Raw genomic sequence first — 16,961 nt, 5'->3', positions numbered from 1 at the left:
CACGGTGCTAATGAGGGTCGGGTGGGCCTGAGAGGGCCCGGCTCGACCGCGGTATGTACTGCCCCGCGGTATTGCAAGCAGTGCTGCGTGCACACTGCAACTGCAGCTAATATTGAAATGCCACACGACACCCGGCCATTTTGCAGCACCTCCCTAATAAGTATTCCCATAGCCATTGGCCACTGAAGCGATGTCACTGTTATAACGGCCGCTGTTTCGGGTGTTCTTACATTATAACACACTAGCGCCAACATGAGAACCACGTACCTCAACTGCCAGAAGCTGCGCACGTCGTCGTGGTCGTGCGCTAATACTGCAGCTCTCATTTGTGGTGCTTCATAGACCAGGACATGAGGTCACATCGCTCTCAATCATCACGCAACCACAGGCAGACCCAACCCGGCGGCGGGTGTCACTATCTGGTGTTGACAATGACGTCAGGCCTGGGCCGCGCGGGAATTTCAATGCAGCAGGCATCTATTTGAACTGAGCCTGTGCTGGTAGAGAGGCCGCGCCAGCCCAGAGACATTCGCCGGCTGTGGGCTCGTGCTGCACATGATGCGGCCGACGGTCAGGACCCCCCTGCGGCCGGCCCGGCCGGCCTGGTGCCAACAGCCATGATGGATGAGAGGCTGTGAGTGTGAGCAACTGAAGCAGCCTGCACGCTCACTCCAGATTTTCCCCCGCCGACTAACTTCCTGTGTTCCTGGCGGCCGGACATGACGCGGTACTCGATACATTGTAGCGCCGGCTAAGAGCTGCGCAGGGAGTCTGTGCTGTTAACTGTTTGGGACACAGGCAGCACCTCGAGCAGCAGAGAGAGCCACAGTGACTGACGGGCACAGTGACAGACACCGTTGGCTCGCCTGGCAGCATGATGCGTGACATTTCATTTCAGTGCGGTGATGCGGATCACCGCACTGAAATGCGTGGGCGTCACACGTGTTGCGTGACGCTTGGCAGGACTGGACTTGGGAGCACCAGCGACGAGCACCGGACAGTGTCTGGAGCATCGGTTGTCTAGCAGGTGAGAAATCACCAGGTGAGAAATCGGGAGTCTTCTCGGTGATGGTAACGTCGGATAAAGATCAGCTCTCCAGAGCTGCGAGGGTATGCGTCCTAACCGGCCATGCTGTTGGCCACGCCCCCCCCCCCCATCGCCTATATTCTTGTCTTGTTTATATGATTGGGTGGTCTCATCTGGATTGTCTGTGAAATATATCCCTTGATCAGAATTTTTGCCTGAAAAATGTAGCTTTTGTCCAGCATTTAACTGGTCATAATAGAAGGTTCGCCTTTGTGACCGATGGCCCCTCCCATCTCCGACACATATAAGGCGACCCATTCATAAAGCCCTGTTTACTCATGGATCGGAATTACGAGTTGAAAGGTATTTAACGTATCTGATAATTATCAGATGCGTTGAATGCCTTCTTTAAATTTAGGCAGGTTAAACCTGCCGAAATTAAACTGGGGGAAAACTAACAGTATTTATCGTTTCATGTGAATTTTGGTGTGTCAAACACCAATATGCTCATGTTATTCCCCACAAACTGATGATGGGTGGTATTTATCTCATCCAGTAAATACTTTGCGTGGTATAGTTACTTATCGAGTGCGATAAATAGCACCTATACCTGTAATCAGGCCCATACAGTCTTTTGTAACCAGTAATTTATGGAACGCCGCCACAAAGGACAGCTGTCCTCTACATTGTTTAAGCCGTCCGCAGTGTAGAATTTGAGTGTCTGTGTCTGCAGAAACTGTAAAAGGCAACCTCACTTTTTATGTTCAGACAAGAAAATGTCATATATGGGGCTTTTCAATATATTGTTTTATACAGAATAATGCTTTCTGGTAGGTGTAGTGTCCCCTATTGATAGTTTTATGTTTTTTAAAAAAAATATCAATTGTGTATATTGTCTGTTTTCTCATACTGTATATGTTTCGAATGTTTGTCTAAAATTAAACTTTCATGATGATAAACCTAAATTGCTTGTTTGGTACTAATAATACTTATTCTTGTAGATTTACAGTGCTCAAGTGGAAGACTGAAAAAACTATGGCCTCTGTACTAGTCAAGCTGTGCGCTTTTGGCTCAGTTCCTTGGAGGATGGCCAGAACTTCGCTTGCAACTCACCCCAGAATCCATTATGATGCAGTCAGGTGTTTTTCTATGAAAGTGAAGCCTTCAGCCCCACCCTGGTCATCTGGTGGTAAAAGGATTGAGCGGGTTTACAGCAGAAATAGTTATGAGAGTCCTCTGCCACATGAACCTCGACATCACCGGAAGGTGGTAGATGGTGAAGAAGAGGATGAAGTGGAGCACTTTTCGCCCAGGGAGGATAAAAGAATGCAAAGATCTGGAAAAGGGTCATTTCGGGTGGACAGAGGTAATGCTTCAGAACTGAAGTATCTGAGAGATGAAGACTATGTGAAAAAACCCTGGTCATCTGGTGGAAAAAGGACTGAGAGGGTTTCCAGCAGAAATAGTTATGAGAGTCCTCTGCCACATGAACCTCGACATCACCCGAAGGTGGTAGATGGTGAAGAAGAGGATGAAGAGGAGCACTTTTCGCCCAGGGAGAATAAAAGGATGCAAAGACCTGGAAAAGGGTCATTTCAGGTGGACAGAGGCTATGCTTCAGAACTGAGGTATCTGAGAGATGAAGACTCTGTGAAAAAACCATGGTCATCTGGTGGAAAAAGGACTGAGAGGGTTTCCAGCAGAAATAGTTATGAGAGTCGTCTTCCACATGAATCTCGACATCACCCGAAGGTGGTAGATGGTGAAGAAGAGGATGAAGAGGAGCACTTTTTACCCAGGGAGAATAAAAGGATGCAAAGACCCGGAAAGGGCTCATTTCAGGTGGACAGAGGTAATACTTCAGAATTGAAGTATCTGAGAGATGATGACCCTGTGAAAAAATCTTACAGACCGCAAAAGCCAGCTCCGTTCGAGCTAAGTGAAGGCTCGGAGATCTTGTTTGGTGTGGCTCCTTGTCACCTAGCCCTCTCCCAGTCCAGACGAAATTTCTTGAACTTGTTCCTCAAATCAACCCTGAAACCACAGAGGCCTGAAATCCAAGAGATGTTTGAGCAGGCAGAGGCCCGCGGGGTGCCGGTGCACCACGTGAAAAGGCATATACTGGATTCTCTTTGCAAGGACCGGGTCCACCAGGGTGTGTGCATGGAGGTGACTCCTCTCCGCTACGAACGGTTGGATGGAGAACAGCAAGGTGTGGCGGAGAGTGAGCTTGTTGGCCCTGAGAAGCAGGTCTTGTGGCTGGTGCTGGAGGGCATGCAGGATCCGATGAACGTGGGGGCCATTCTCCGCACTGCCTACTTTCTGGGAGTGACTAGAGTACTGTCAAGCCTAACAAACAGGTATGTTTATCTTTTCTAAATATAAAGATCTCTTTCCCCAGCAGTACTGAAGTGGGCAGATAAAGAGCTTGAACAATCGCATCAGAGTGATGATAGTGATGAACCAGAAAAAGTGGTTATTTCTGGGACACTTTTAGCCAAGACCCTGTGAGTCCTTCTGTTAGTTGAAAAAACAGATACAACTGTCTTCCAGGTGCCAGCATGCAACAAATTATTCAGTGGAGAATGATAGGAATGCATTAAAAAATAGTTGCATAATTTGGTGGTCTTATTCTATATGATGGAGACCAGCGTTCTTTCCTGCCTCCAAATATAATGCCTATTATTCATCCCTGGTGCAACGTCCTAGTAAGATAAGGCTCATGTGATTTGTTATTGAAAACAACCTAAATTATGTTCTAAGCCCTGAAAAACGAACAGTGCATCTTTTAATTGTGCATTAGATGCCAATATCAGAACTGCAGTGGTTGAAACTTACAGTAGGTTATGGCCTATGGTAGGTGCTTTTTAGCTCAAGAGCAGCAATGTTTCTCATGGTGTGGAGGGATACGGAGATGGAGATCCGTGTGCTTTCGGTGATGCGACCCGACAAAAAGTGATTCAGCATGTGAGATGGATGTCTCCCTTAGTACAAAGTCAGATGATTTCGGTGATGCGACCCGGCGAGAAAGGAATCCGCATGTGCGGTGGTAGTGTCTAGGTGTGACATGAAAGATGTTTTGTACAAGTGAACTTGGATGTCCAGGGTTGTTTCTGTCAGTCTTCAACTGATGAGATCATTTTGACAAGAATGGCTGAGGAAGCTCCATCCTAGGGCTCTTGCTTTTAGTACTTACTGGTGCCCGGGCCGTCTTAGGGATAGAGACAGATAGTACTAGTCAAACATCTGCCTAGATTGTATAGGATACATCTAGTGTAATGGGGTGACCCAGTGCCCCCAGAACCTGGGTGTACAAGAATGTGGAAAATATTTAATCTGTCGGGTACAGAATTGATTCAATGTTTACTCAATAATAAGAATAATAAATTATTATTCAATAAACCTAGAATCAAATCTGCACCCAACAGAGCCAACATTTTCCACATAGATTGTATGGGAGGCATGTATTGGAAATATCCAGGAGTGTGGTGGTCACATTACGCCTGTACAGCTAGCGTTTTGTTTTAATGTTCTTATTTGTGAAAGAGTTTCTTCTGGTGTTTAGTGTCAATACAGACTCCCAGATTGTGTCGTTGGCCCTATGGTTTTTGAAAATGATTTATATTACGAGGAAAGATGAGTGCTATCTCGGGCAAAATGTGGGAGTTTGAATCTAGCTAAGATAATTGGGCTTTCTTATTGTGTTGGCATTTTTTTTAAATTTGGGAGGATCTGGTCCACCCAAAAAATCTTGTGATAGCAGAAACTGAATGATACATTAATCGTAAAAATTAGTTTTATTTTCTGTATAGATTAAGTATTTGGCGGCAGTTTGTGACTGAATTGTGTGGCTTGTAGGTTTCTCTGAATTCCCCTTATATTTTAGGTAAAATGCATGTAGACCCGCAGTAAGTCCTTACAACCCTAGGGAGCACAGGCTTTTAAATTAGGAAAAAAAGGTTTCAGGATGTATTTCTGCTTTTGAGAGGTGAGTGTGTGACTTTTTGTATTAGTCGAGCTACTAGACTCCCTTTATGAAAGAATGCTATCCTTCATTCTGCCTTAGTGAAGCTCTGACTACAAGTGCTATAGCACTGATACGAAAAAGCTTATGTACTATTGTGTGTTTTCATAGACACAGAATGGGTAAAATCTTTTGATAGATCAGGTCCATAGCACTCTGCGCCAAGCCTCCCTTTGGAAACTCCTCCACCCTGGCCTTCAGAACATTTATAAACGTGCAAGACCAGCCTTCAAAGGCCTTGACCTGTTTGCACTGTAAAAAGTAATCCCAGCCTTGACTTTCAGTTTGGCTGCTAATGCTGGCCAGAGTGCAAAGCTACCAGTGTTGTTGGGTGCTTGTGCACACACAATCTTTCACTTCAGGAATCCGTGATGTTACTGCATTCAGTGAATATGCTGTTGTAGGCAGCCATGACACCAAGGGGCAATAGCCGAGCACCCACTTTGAAACTCTGAAAGTGAACATCAATAACAGAGGCTGGTGAGGTTTTTGAAGATTAAACTAATACAGTACAGTGGGTTTATCTATTAAAGCAGCACTTTTAATATGATCATCAGCTATATGTTTCCCTGTGGCCTACGACAATATTTTAGCAGGAGTGTCTGTCTCCTCATGTGTCTGGTCTGCTTTGACTGCAGAGTTCCTCCCAACCCAATGGTAGGACAAGGGGACCGGTAAGATCTGCAAAATTAATGTAACGCGTGATTGCTTGGGCGACTTGTGTGACTTTGGTGGAATGCAATAGTTTGCATCAGGTGCCCTGCAGCAGTGTGTTGCCAGATATACTGTTTATTGTATAGTGACATGTTTCCACAAATGCTTCTACGAGGAAAGTCATTGACCACTATGGATTGATTCCGCCCCCCCCCCCCCCCCAAGTAAATGCTGATCTATTTTTCTTATTTGCTTTTTGATGTTGAGGGTTTAACAGCCAATTGACAAGCCCGTTTTGAATAATTCCAATGCAGTGTGTTTTCATTCCCTTACAGCTGCGCCCTGACTCCAACAGTAAGCAAAGCAAGTGCAGGCACAATGGAACTTCTGGAGGTTTTTGGTGTAGATAATCTCCCTGAGGTCTTGCAGGTACTGATTTTACTTGGTTCCTTCCTATTCCACTTGATCTTGGGTTGTTTTTTGTAAGTGCACTGTTTTCTTTTTAACCGCGAATCCTCTGTTCGCTAGGCATTGTCCTGTTTGATCACCACATTGCTTTATGCATGTCATGTCCAGCATAGGTCCAGGAAGGCCTGATCCATGGCAGGTTTTCAACGTAACTACTAGTTTACATAGACTTTAAGAAAATATGGCATTGATTCGGTCATCCTGGACCTCCATTGGACGCATCTGTCTTAAAACGTCTTTGGACGTTTTTCCTCACTTATGCTAACTTGAACTACATCACATTATAGTGTGCCCAAAACAAATGTGTAAGTGGCCGACTCAGTGGTTGGTTGGTGATTGCAACCAACAAAGCGCCAATTCACGAGCACCCAACAGACATTATAATGAATTGTGTGTTGTCTGCTGCCATGTTTAATTGGTGCCACCTTGACTGGAAGAGATGGTAATTGTAAGTGAGTGTGGGGAGTTAGATTTTGTCCCGGTTAATTTAGATTTACTAGTTTTTCATGTATTTTATTGATTTTACACAATCCTTTAGACTTTATTTCTTCATAGCAGAAATTAGGTCTTCATTTGAGTCTCTTCATGCCATCCATCAGGACCTACAGACCACTAGTTTTGCATATTGAAAGCGTGAAGTGTCAAACGGGTGACATTTCTTAATGAATTTGAACATGTTGCATATGAAAATACAACAGTAATGCAAATTTGGAGGTGGCCAACAACAAAGGAGGTCTGTTACTAGCTCTCTGGGCCTGGGATCACTATCCATGCCAGTCCCCTCTTGGCCCTAGCCATTTAACTTAGCAAGGATAAGGAATTAGTAAAAAGTATCTGCACAACCACCAGTGGCTTCAGTATTTGTAAGGAAGACTTGCCTGACTTTATGGGTCTGGCCTGAAGAGACCAGCGGAGCCCCTGCTGTACACAGCTTCCCTGTGTCTGCTGGTCTTTGGTGACGATGAGAAGCTTCTGCTTCGAAATCCTCTCTAGTACAGTCACATCCTGCCCACATTGTGGCCTTGTGATGAGTTCTCCGGGCTTGATGAGATCTCCAGAGTGCCTGCTGGAAAATGACAGCAGGTCCCCTGGTGTGGTAAGAGGAGGCCAAGTATTGTCCTTTTGTTGTGGGCATGTTCTGCCTGTGCGGCTGTATGAACCTCTTGGAGCCGCCTTGACCCTTTTACATGCTGAAGCCTCTTGTGAGAGGCTTCAGAAATGGCCAATGATATCTGGTTGAGCTTTCCCCTTCCCAGCTCTCCTCTCGAATGTACTGACCATTAGCCAACTTGTTCTCGAAGAAATTCGCTCATACTAACGTCTACTTAAAGAGCTCTATAAGAGCTGCAATCTCAAATCCTCTGCCTTATGAGCGACATGACATCGGCACATGTGGTGAGCCATCTAGATCTGCAGTCTCTAAAGCAGGGCTCTGATGTCAGTTGACTTGGTTACTGCGCCCTGCCAATCAGTTTACTTGTACCAGGGCAGACACTCCTACAATACTGAGCTATCTCTGCAGCGACCACAGTTCTACCCCTCTCCGGGACCCATAATATTGGGTCTTCCCCATCGAAATTCAGTATCTCTGTTCTTCTTTGATTTTCTTGACTTCCTTCCCACTGATTATCAAAAATGGGATACACAGACAAACTCGATTTTCTTGGCTTCTTTATCCAAATGATTGATACCAAAAAGGAAAAATGAGTTCGGTTAGAGGGAATTGACCATGGACAGCTTCCAAAAATTAATTGCACATCTACTTGAGCAACTGCTGTTGTCGACCGCTTCAGGGAAGGGGTGAGTGGGAGGTGCGAGTAACGTACTGCGATTAGTGCACGTTGGTAGGAAGATTGCTATGGAGTTCATGATGACTCGTGGATACTGCTCGTGTGTGAAAGACTAGCATCAAGTGCGAGGGATGTTTCAAGGACGTTACAATGGTGGGATGAACTATTAAGGCTATTGCAATGGCGAGGGTGGAAAAGTGGAGGGGATTTAGGATGGGATTTTAAGCTTGGTCATAAAATACTTTGGTATGGAGAAGGGTAGAGTACTTGTACCGTCATCAGAGAGAGAGGGTTCTGGAATTGAGGGTAACCAGGGCGCAGCAGAAGGCGGGGAGAGGGAGAAGGGGGTCAGTGTAAGGGGAGGTAAAGATGTCTACCAGATAAGTAGTTGGTGGTGTTGTAATCAAAGGTCAATAACAATATCCGCCCTTTAGCAAAGTGTGTTCCGTCTATTTAGTTTAATCTCCCCCCCACCCCCCCTGGATTTTTGATTTTTGCCTCCCCCGTTTTTCGACTTGCTGTGAGTGATCCTCACTCCGTGAGTCTCACTCACTGTAAATGTTGTGGAGATGGACTGAGTGTTTTAACCTCCAGCGTCCAACTATTAATATAAGGCCTCTGTGCTCAGCTAGGGGGAAAGAGGCTCTTTGATTACACATGAACATGTGAGAACACACTTGTCTGCAGGCTGCACGTATAAGATTACAGTCTTGCACAACCTGGTATCAGCGCATGCGTTGCCTGTTACAATAGGGACCCTTCAGGAATTGGTGCTGACTTTAGGTAGGACTTATAATGCGATTGGGCAGTCATAATGTAGGTCTGTAGTGCTTACTGAAAATATATGGTGCTAAACTGAGTTACAAATTGTAGAGGAAAGCTTCACCAAAGTACAATATTCCCCCAAATTAGGTCTACAGAGTTTGGTTAGGTATCAATCTCCGTAAAAACTTGCTTCCGGAGTCTAAATCCACAGTCCCTTATGTCATATTTACATTCATTATCCACTTTAAGAATTTTCATATTTCCATGGCTCAGCTCATAATCCGATTCCAGGCCTTTGTCCCCCATCCTCCCCTCACCCTCGTAGGGCCAAGTTAATTACTCTTCTGGCCTGCAGGAGAATCATAGGTCTCCACACACAATAGAGTGATCAACCGTGCTTGACCCAGTTTCTGGAAAAGGAAGTGGTGGGGAGGAAACCTGCAACTGGTAATCCTCTTATCACACTGCACCCACGCAGGGACCTCCCAGGCCCACAGAACCAAAGGAGGAAGGCCAGGCCTCTGGAGCTAAACCTAGGAGGGATTCATCTTTGATGTTTTGGGGAAGGGGATCAGGCAGCTGTGTCAGTTGGGGAAAGAGCGAGGCTCCCATTTGAAGTTGCCATCTTAAAATGGCCCAGAATTTTGTGCAGGAGGGTTGGCACAGGGGTTGAGCGAAGATGTGGCACCCATGCCCATGGGTGCCTGGCTTCTAGACCTTTCTATCCCCACTTAAAACCTGTGCATATGGGAGAGACTATTCAGCAGACACTGGACCTAGAAGCGACAACGCAAAGGAATGCTCAGCTGGAATAACCAGGCACCTGACATCACTGCAAGGATGGGTTAAGGTACATTAACTCTAGCTGGCCCCAGGGCATGGATGGATCTCTCAAAGGCTAGTGGTGTTGGCCACTGTAAGAAATTGAGTTATTAGTTTAGGGGGGTGGCTACCCACCTCAGGGAATTATTACAGTCCTTGTCCGGGTGAACGCTCAAAGTCACTAAATCAACCTGACACAGAGCAGACGGGCTTTAGTTGGCCATTATATAAAGTATTTATTTAGTACCAAAATAGAAATAAGGTGAAGGCACAACACAATAAAAATAGAGTAAATCTTTGTTTTTCTTTTTAAGGTATGTTTATTGGCATGTTGATTGTGTACAGTACTTTGTGCCGCAATATACTCATATATTGTTTCTTCAGCAATTTACAACAGATAACATTTCACATGGGAGGTTTAATAATGTCTAGAGGTTAGTTACAAGGTTATCGGTAAAGTACACTTAGGATCTTTTATTGCATTTCTCTACCTCCTATATCCAAATAGTATTTTGCTGTATACAGGTCCTGCACGTTAGAGTCTTGTGTATATTTGGGGGTTTACACTCATTAGATTGCATTATTGAAACAGGGGGTGTTATGAAGCCATTTACACCCCTTAAAACCGTTAACATACAAACTTTAATAACTCAACTAGAGCAGGAGAGGAGTCTACACATATGTTTGTAAGCTAGGGCTGGGGGGAGTTATTGGTGCTCGGAAAGAGCCAATGTATATAATGTCTGCACTATGTCTTGGCTTGTCTATTTTTCAAGGGAAGGAGTAGCAATCTCTTTACCTACCTTCTAAATATGCTCCAGTTCTGTCGTTGTTAGCCCTTATGTTTTAGACTGTTGTACCCTCGCTGCCTTCGTCTTCACTGTTAGTTAGCTTGGGTGTTCCCATGTGAATAGTATATTCTTCCATTGCTCAGCAATCGGGTGTCGTCTCTGCTGTTTTGCCTCTTCGTTTTGTAAGGCCCTACCCTCTGCACCAGCCCATATAATCACATCATGGTTCTAAACCTGGATCAGCGGTCCCGTGGCTCATTTCCATGTCATGGCTATTCTCCTGTTGGCCAACGCCAAGGCCAGGTCCATACATTTATTTCCCACTTTACGCTTGGGTGGATGGGGGGAGAGCTCCAACAGACAGTTTCTACTGTGAATGTAAGAGCGCGCCCCAGTGTAGTGTTGATCTTGGCTATAACTTCAGTCCAGAATTTCTGTAGTCTCTCACAGCCCCAATTCGTAAGTATAAAATCTGCATCAGACTGATTACACATTGGACATCCTCGTGGCTCCCCTCCATAAGCCATAAATAAGCGGTGAGGTGTCATATATAACATATGTACAAAGTTAAATTATGTGTATTTCAACCTTGTTTTGCGGGAAATCTTCTTGGGGGATTCCAAAACCCTGCCCCATTCCTTGTCCATTAATTCCCTGTCAAGGACTCGTTCCCATCTGTCCTGAAAGACTCCTAGTGGGGTAAGAAGTTCTAAGCAGTGTGGCATACAACCATTACATTTGGTGGCCAGCTGAGCCCAGGGTGACCAATGAGTGCAGTTCTTTTTTGAGTTTCTGATTCATCTCTGGCCTAACCCCCATAGCTGGCCAAACGCTCGAGCCAGCACCTCATACTGCAGGAACTGCCCCGGCGGGAGGCCACACACTCCTCCATCAGTGTTACAAACTGGAGCAGGAGGTCCTCTCTTGGTAACAGTCGCCCACCATATGAAGTCCCGCTCCTGTCCACGCCACTACTTGGTCTGTCAAAATGATTGACTGCGGCTCCCCATGGGTCAGCCCCACCAGGGGTAACACTGGAGAATACAATGGGGTCTCTGGTATCTTTGCCATGCAGCGCTTCCAGCACTGCAGGGCAGTTGTCTGCAATATTGAAGTGTATGGGACCTTTGGTTGTGGGGTCCAACACTTTAGCTAGTAAGAGATGGGGGTGCTTGTTAGGCTCCGTAAAAAACGTCCCCTCTTCATTAACACCCTCCAGCCACTGAGTCGGCCATTTCAGTTGAGCAGCCAACAAGTAGAGCTCAAAATCTGGCACCTTTAGTCCCCCCCGTGCCCCCCCCCCCCACCCCGTCATGGGGCGTCTCGGGGTCTTCAGCGAGACTCTTCGCCTTCAGTCTCACCATATTAGGTCCTGAAGTAGCAAATCTAGTTGTCGGAACCACCCCGTTGGGATAAAAACGGATAGATTAGTAAAGCGGGGTAACATGACCATTTGAGTCGAGGAGATCCGAGCCATCATTGGGTGTCGCAAAGTGCACCAGAAGTATACATTGGACTTGAGCGCCCTCAGCGCTCTATCCAGGTTTCCCTCTCTCAAATCATCCAACGAGTGGAAGACCTGAATGCCCAAGTATTTGAATGTATTGGGCGTCCAATTTAGGTCAACCGGTAAATCTGGGGGCTTGGGCAATGGTCCAGCCACCGGGAACAGGTATGTTTAATCTTTTTTACCCACAAAACCGTCTAGAAGCCGCAGGGCTGTATCCGAGCCCCCTACAACCTTGTGTAGATACATCAGGAGGTCAGAGAAATGATGTACGATCTCCTACCTATTATCAGCCCTATGCCCCCTCCCGACCCCCCTCTCGGAACCTCGCCGCCAGAGGTTCTATGGCCAGGACAAGGGCAGACCTGACGCGTGCCAGGGGCTATCTGATATTGTGTGAATTTGGTTTTGCCCATTCGGACTTGTGACGTAGGACATGTGTGTGTGTATATAGCAAACTCAACGATTTCACCCACCATTCCCCAAGGCCCAAGTGTTTCATTAATAATAAGAACATGAACGGGAGGTTCCCAAGACTATCGTGAACTAGAACATTCAAAAAATTACAATTGCCCACAAAAAAGCTGTGCAGTGTCAACTCATTTTATTTTTGTTTATTTCTTATAAAAAAGACATTCATTTTATTTTTGTATATTTCTTAGTAAAAAAACATTCATTTGTTCAAGTAGATTGTATCAAAAACATAGAAAGTATATTATTATCATTAACAGCAAAATATAAGCCCAGCAATAGAAACAGTGAAACATTAAATACAAAAACCTCCCGTTCATGTTCTTAATATTATTGAACGCCCTGGTGGGTTGTTCCCCTTTATCCTTTGTTTAGGTTCAGGGTCCCTTTATGTTTATCATCCAAGTGTTTCATTACCTCGAGGGTAATCCCAATTTATCGGGCTGAATGCCTTCTCCGTGTCAATCGACAGGATGGCTGCATGCACGAGAGACTGCGCCCTAGGGTGGTACAACACAGAGTACAGCCTATGCAAGTTGTAGGAAGTGTTGCGAGTGGGGATAAACCCATTCTGGTCATCCTTAATAAGGGACTTCATATGTGGAAGTAATCTGAGTGCTAACATTTTGCTAAGAATTTTAAAATCCATATTAAGCATGGAGAGGGCTCTAAAATCTACCACCCCGGCTCCTAGGGTCTTCTTTTTTGGAAGTGGGATTACCATAGCATCACGTGTGGTCTCGGGCAGGTGGCCAAGCCGCAAGAACTCTGCATACAGGGTCACCAAGTGTGGAGCCAGTTCTGTAATATATCTTGTGTAGAATTCTGTTGGGAGGCCATCTGGGCCAGGAGTGTTTCCAGTGGCCATTGTCGCATTGGCTTCTTGGATATCTTGCAGTGTCACAGGTCCTCCCAGGGACTTCTCGGCCTGTCTATCCAATGTCTGGAGTCTCAGCAAGTCCAAAAAGGCCCTGAGATCAGATTTGGGGGCCGGCAGCGATTAACGATTCGTAATACCCTCTAAATAAGTTGTTAATTCTGTCTAGGTCGAATGCGGGGGCGCCTGTTTCAGTTTGAATCTGCGTAATTGGTGTCCCTCTAGACTCCGGCTTGATCAGCCAAGCCAACAGACCACCGGCTTTCCCCTCCTCTTTTTGGACTCTGTCTAGGTAATCCCTATGTTCGTAACATCTTATCCTCTCCTGAGCTTCAATACATCTAAACTGTGTATCTTGGATGTTAGTGTGGGCTTATCCATCTATACCCTGTACATTGTCTAGCGTTCGCAACTCGTCATCTAGGGTTGTTAATTCACGACGGAGTACCCTCTGTACGCAGACCGTCTGCCCCATACAATGGCCCCTCAACACTACTTTAAATGCCTCACACTCCACTAAGGTAGATGATGCCGACTGTGTATTCTCCAAGAAGAACATTCCAATAAGTGAACACAGGGATTCCTCAAACAGGGCATCCTCTAACAGTGAGGGACTAAGTCTCCATATGGGGATTGAGGGTCTACACCCAAGAAGTTGGTGAATCATCAGTAATGGGCTGTGATCGGAGATGGTCCGCTCTAAATACTCTGTGTATAATGGAGCCGCTAAAGATTGGAGAGCACAGGAAGGTGTCTAGCCGTGTGTGGAGTTGGTGTATAGAGGAAAATAATGAATATTCCCTGTCTCTTGCGTGTTGCACCCTCCAAATCTCTTATTTATTTTTTTATTTATTTATTGTGTTTTATAGAGTGCGAACTTGACCCGTGAGGGTATCAGAGCGCTTTACATGCTAAACAGTGCTACAAATAAGAAAAGTTTAAAGTGCAGAAATATACAAGATCAACATGTAAGGTTACAATCACGAAGAAAGTTTGTAATCCCGCAGGACCCTTAAGTTCTCGGTGTAAGGAGTTGGTGATCTGAGAAAGCGGTAGTCTTGGATTAGTCCGGCAATGCAGCGGTTGCGAGTATGCCTTAGACGAGGAATTTTCCCAGGAGAGAGGTTTTGGCCTCGTTTTTGAAACGTGCTAGAGAAGGGATTCTTCTGATGGCAGGTGGGAGAGTGTTCCAAATTCTTGGTGCTGCTCCGGTGAACGCCCTGTTGTAGGTTCTATTTTTCTGAAAGGAGGCGGGTTGGAGTAGGAGGTTTCTAGTGGACCGGGAGTTCCTGCTTCCTCCAGATATCACTAGTTTTGAGCCAGATAGGCGGGGGAGTTTGTGTATAGGGCCTTGTGTGTAATGCATGCAGCAAGTTTCAGCTGAATTCTGGCCTCTAGAGGGAGCCAGTTCAGTGCTTTCATGTGGGGCGAGATGTGGTCGAAAGTCCTGGTGCCTGTAAGTAGCCGGGCGGCCGCGTTGAGGCAGGCTTATAAAGGCGCTAGGGAGATCTTGGGCAGTCCAGTGAGGGTGGAACAGCCATATTCCAGTCTGGAGATGACTAGTGGAGATGAACTGCCATTTTTAGGTCAGGAGCATCGATGAAAGGTTTCAGCTTTCATAGGTAGCTCAAGTGGAATCTGGCTGCTTTAGCCATTGAGTCAATGTGGTCTCGCATGTTCGGGTTGCAGTCGAGGATTATGCCCAGGGATTTGGCAGAGTCCACAATGGTTGGTGGGCAGTTCAGGGCTGTGATGGTCTTGGTCCACTTTTGAATCTCCGGGTTGGTTTTTGAAGGGGAGATTAGGAGAAATTCCGTTTTCTTTGCATTAAGTTTGAGTTGGTTATTGGCTAGCCATTGGACGGTCATTTCCAGGGTCTCATTCAGGCGGAGGATCTCCTTGAGCGAAGAGATATTGATGTAAATTTGGGTATCGTCCGCATACATATGGTAGGAGATGTTGGCAGTATGGAGAGCTTCGGTGAGTGGCTCTAGGTAAATATTAAAGAGGGTGGGGGACAGGGTTGAGCCTTGGGGGACTCCAACCGTGACCGGGGTGGGAACTGATAGGTTGCCGTTAATGAGAAATCTCTGAGAACGGTTGTGGAGGAAGGACCTGAACCATTCCAGTTCCACGCCATCCAAACCCATCCTGAATTTGAGGCATTCAAGTAGTTTTTCATGGTTGACCATATCGAAGGCAGAGGATAGGTCAAGCAGGATTAGAAGGCAGGTTTTGCCTTGGTCTAAGGGCTTGGAGGGCATCATCCACAATGTGGAGCATAGCAGTTTCAGTGCTGTGCCCTGGTCTGAAGCCAGATTAAAAGTCGTCAAGTAGGTGGAAGTTGTTGATGTGCTGGCTTAGTTGTTGTTGTACACACTTCTCCAAAACTTTGGCTAAAAGCGGGATATTGGAGATAGGTCTAAAATTGTCAGGGGAGGCTGGGTTCAGTGTGGGCTTTTTCAATATGGGGAGGACTTGGCCGGCTTTCAAGGGGTCCGGGATCAAGCCTTGTTGAAGAGAGGCGTTTATAATTGTAGTCCAGCAAGGGACGATGGATTGGGAGACAGCAGCAAGGCAGTTGGAGGGTAGCGGGTCGTTGAAGTGGTTATTAGGCTTTAATGCAGAGAGGATTTTTGAGATAGTATCTTCGGTATAGTATTCGAAGTCAGTCCAGTGGGCTTTGTTCTTTGGTGGGACTAGGACGGTTGGTGCGGAAGAATGGGGCAAGACGGGAAGAGGTTGGGAGTAGGTGGTGGTACTGAGTTCAATTCTTAGTGCAGATATTTTTTCAGCAAAGAAAGAAGAGCATTAATTTGACGAAATAAGCTATTTGGGGATTCTTTCTGTGTTTTTGCCAGTTTATTAGATTGGAGTTTGACCAGTTTGAAGAGCTTTTGGGGTCTATTCTTGGCGTTCCCCAGTTCTGATCTGAAATATTCTTTTTTGCAAATGAGGATGTGCTTATTGTAGGCATTTCTCGCGGAGGAGTTTTAGATGCGTTGCAGAGGGGTGTTGTCTTCAGATTCTTTCAAATTGCCGTAGGGATCTCCTCTCCATATTGAGGGAGCCAGTGAACCACGGGTTTCTGTCTTTGATTTGAGTTCTTTTTAGTTTAGGGGGGCAAGGTCGTCCAGAATGTTTGAAATGGATAACGAGTAATGCTCATTGAGGTCACTGACCATGGTTATGTGTGAAGGGGGGGGGGGGGGGTTGGATTTGCAACGGGACTCTACTCTCATCAGGTCGAGATTCTTATCTGTATCTCTTGTCCAGCGTTTGGGAATCACCGGTTGAGACGACTTTGTCTTGCGGGCCCCAGGTAAAATGAGAGAGATGGAGTGACGGTCAGACCAGTCACAAGGGTCTATGGAGATGAGCAAAACTGCGGAGTCCTTAGAGATGATCCAGTCGAGGAGGGCCCCTTTTGAGTGGGTTGGCCGTGAGCAGGCTTGAGTCCGGGCTAGGTCACTTAAAAGGTCTTTGATGGCGTTGACGTGGGGATCTTTAGTGTCGTTCCAGTGCAGGTAAAAATCACCTAGTAGTCCCTCCAGTCACGAAAACCCCCTGCGGTGCTGTTGGCCTACCCTCCCAATAAGGGTGGGTGGGTGCGGTCCAACGAGATATCTGCAACATTATCAAAGGGCCCCACCCTCAAATCGGCCATCTGGGCCAGAATGGCCACTTGTTCTTGGTTGGGTGCATATACGCAGCCCAGCATGAGGGCCCGGCCAAATAGTCTCCCCGCAAGGAGGACATATCTGC

General features: G+C 46.1%; 1 protein-coding gene across 2 annotated transcripts in view; it reads left to right on the top strand.

Annotated features, from left to right (window-relative positions):
* Positions 1 to 16,961, top strand: part of MRM1 (mitochondrial rRNA methyltransferase 1) — a 108,720-nt gene that overhangs the window by 52,715 nt on the left and 39,044 nt on the right. Inside the window, exons 2-3 of one of the 2 annotated variants that reach the window (XM_078679783.1) lie at positions 2,037 to 3,387; positions 6,041 to 6,134. In XM_078679783.1, the coding sequence (XP_078535909.1) occupies positions 2,063 to 3,387; positions 6,041 to 6,134 (1,419 nt within the window). In that variant the 5' untranslated portion in view covers positions 2,037 to 2,062. Of the gene's footprint in view, positions 1 to 2,028; positions 3,388 to 6,040; positions 6,135 to 16,961 lie in introns of both variants that reach the window. The other variant, XM_078679782.1, reaches the window with a different exon arrangement.

This window comes from Lissotriton helveticus, chromosome 3_1, assembly GCF_964261635.1.
Source record: "Lissotriton helveticus chromosome 3_1, aLisHel1.1, whole genome shotgun sequence".
Lineage (NCBI taxonomy): Eukaryota > Metazoa > Chordata > Amphibia > Caudata > Salamandridae > Lissotriton > Lissotriton helveticus.
This window is presented reverse-complemented; position numbering and strand designations above follow the sequence as displayed.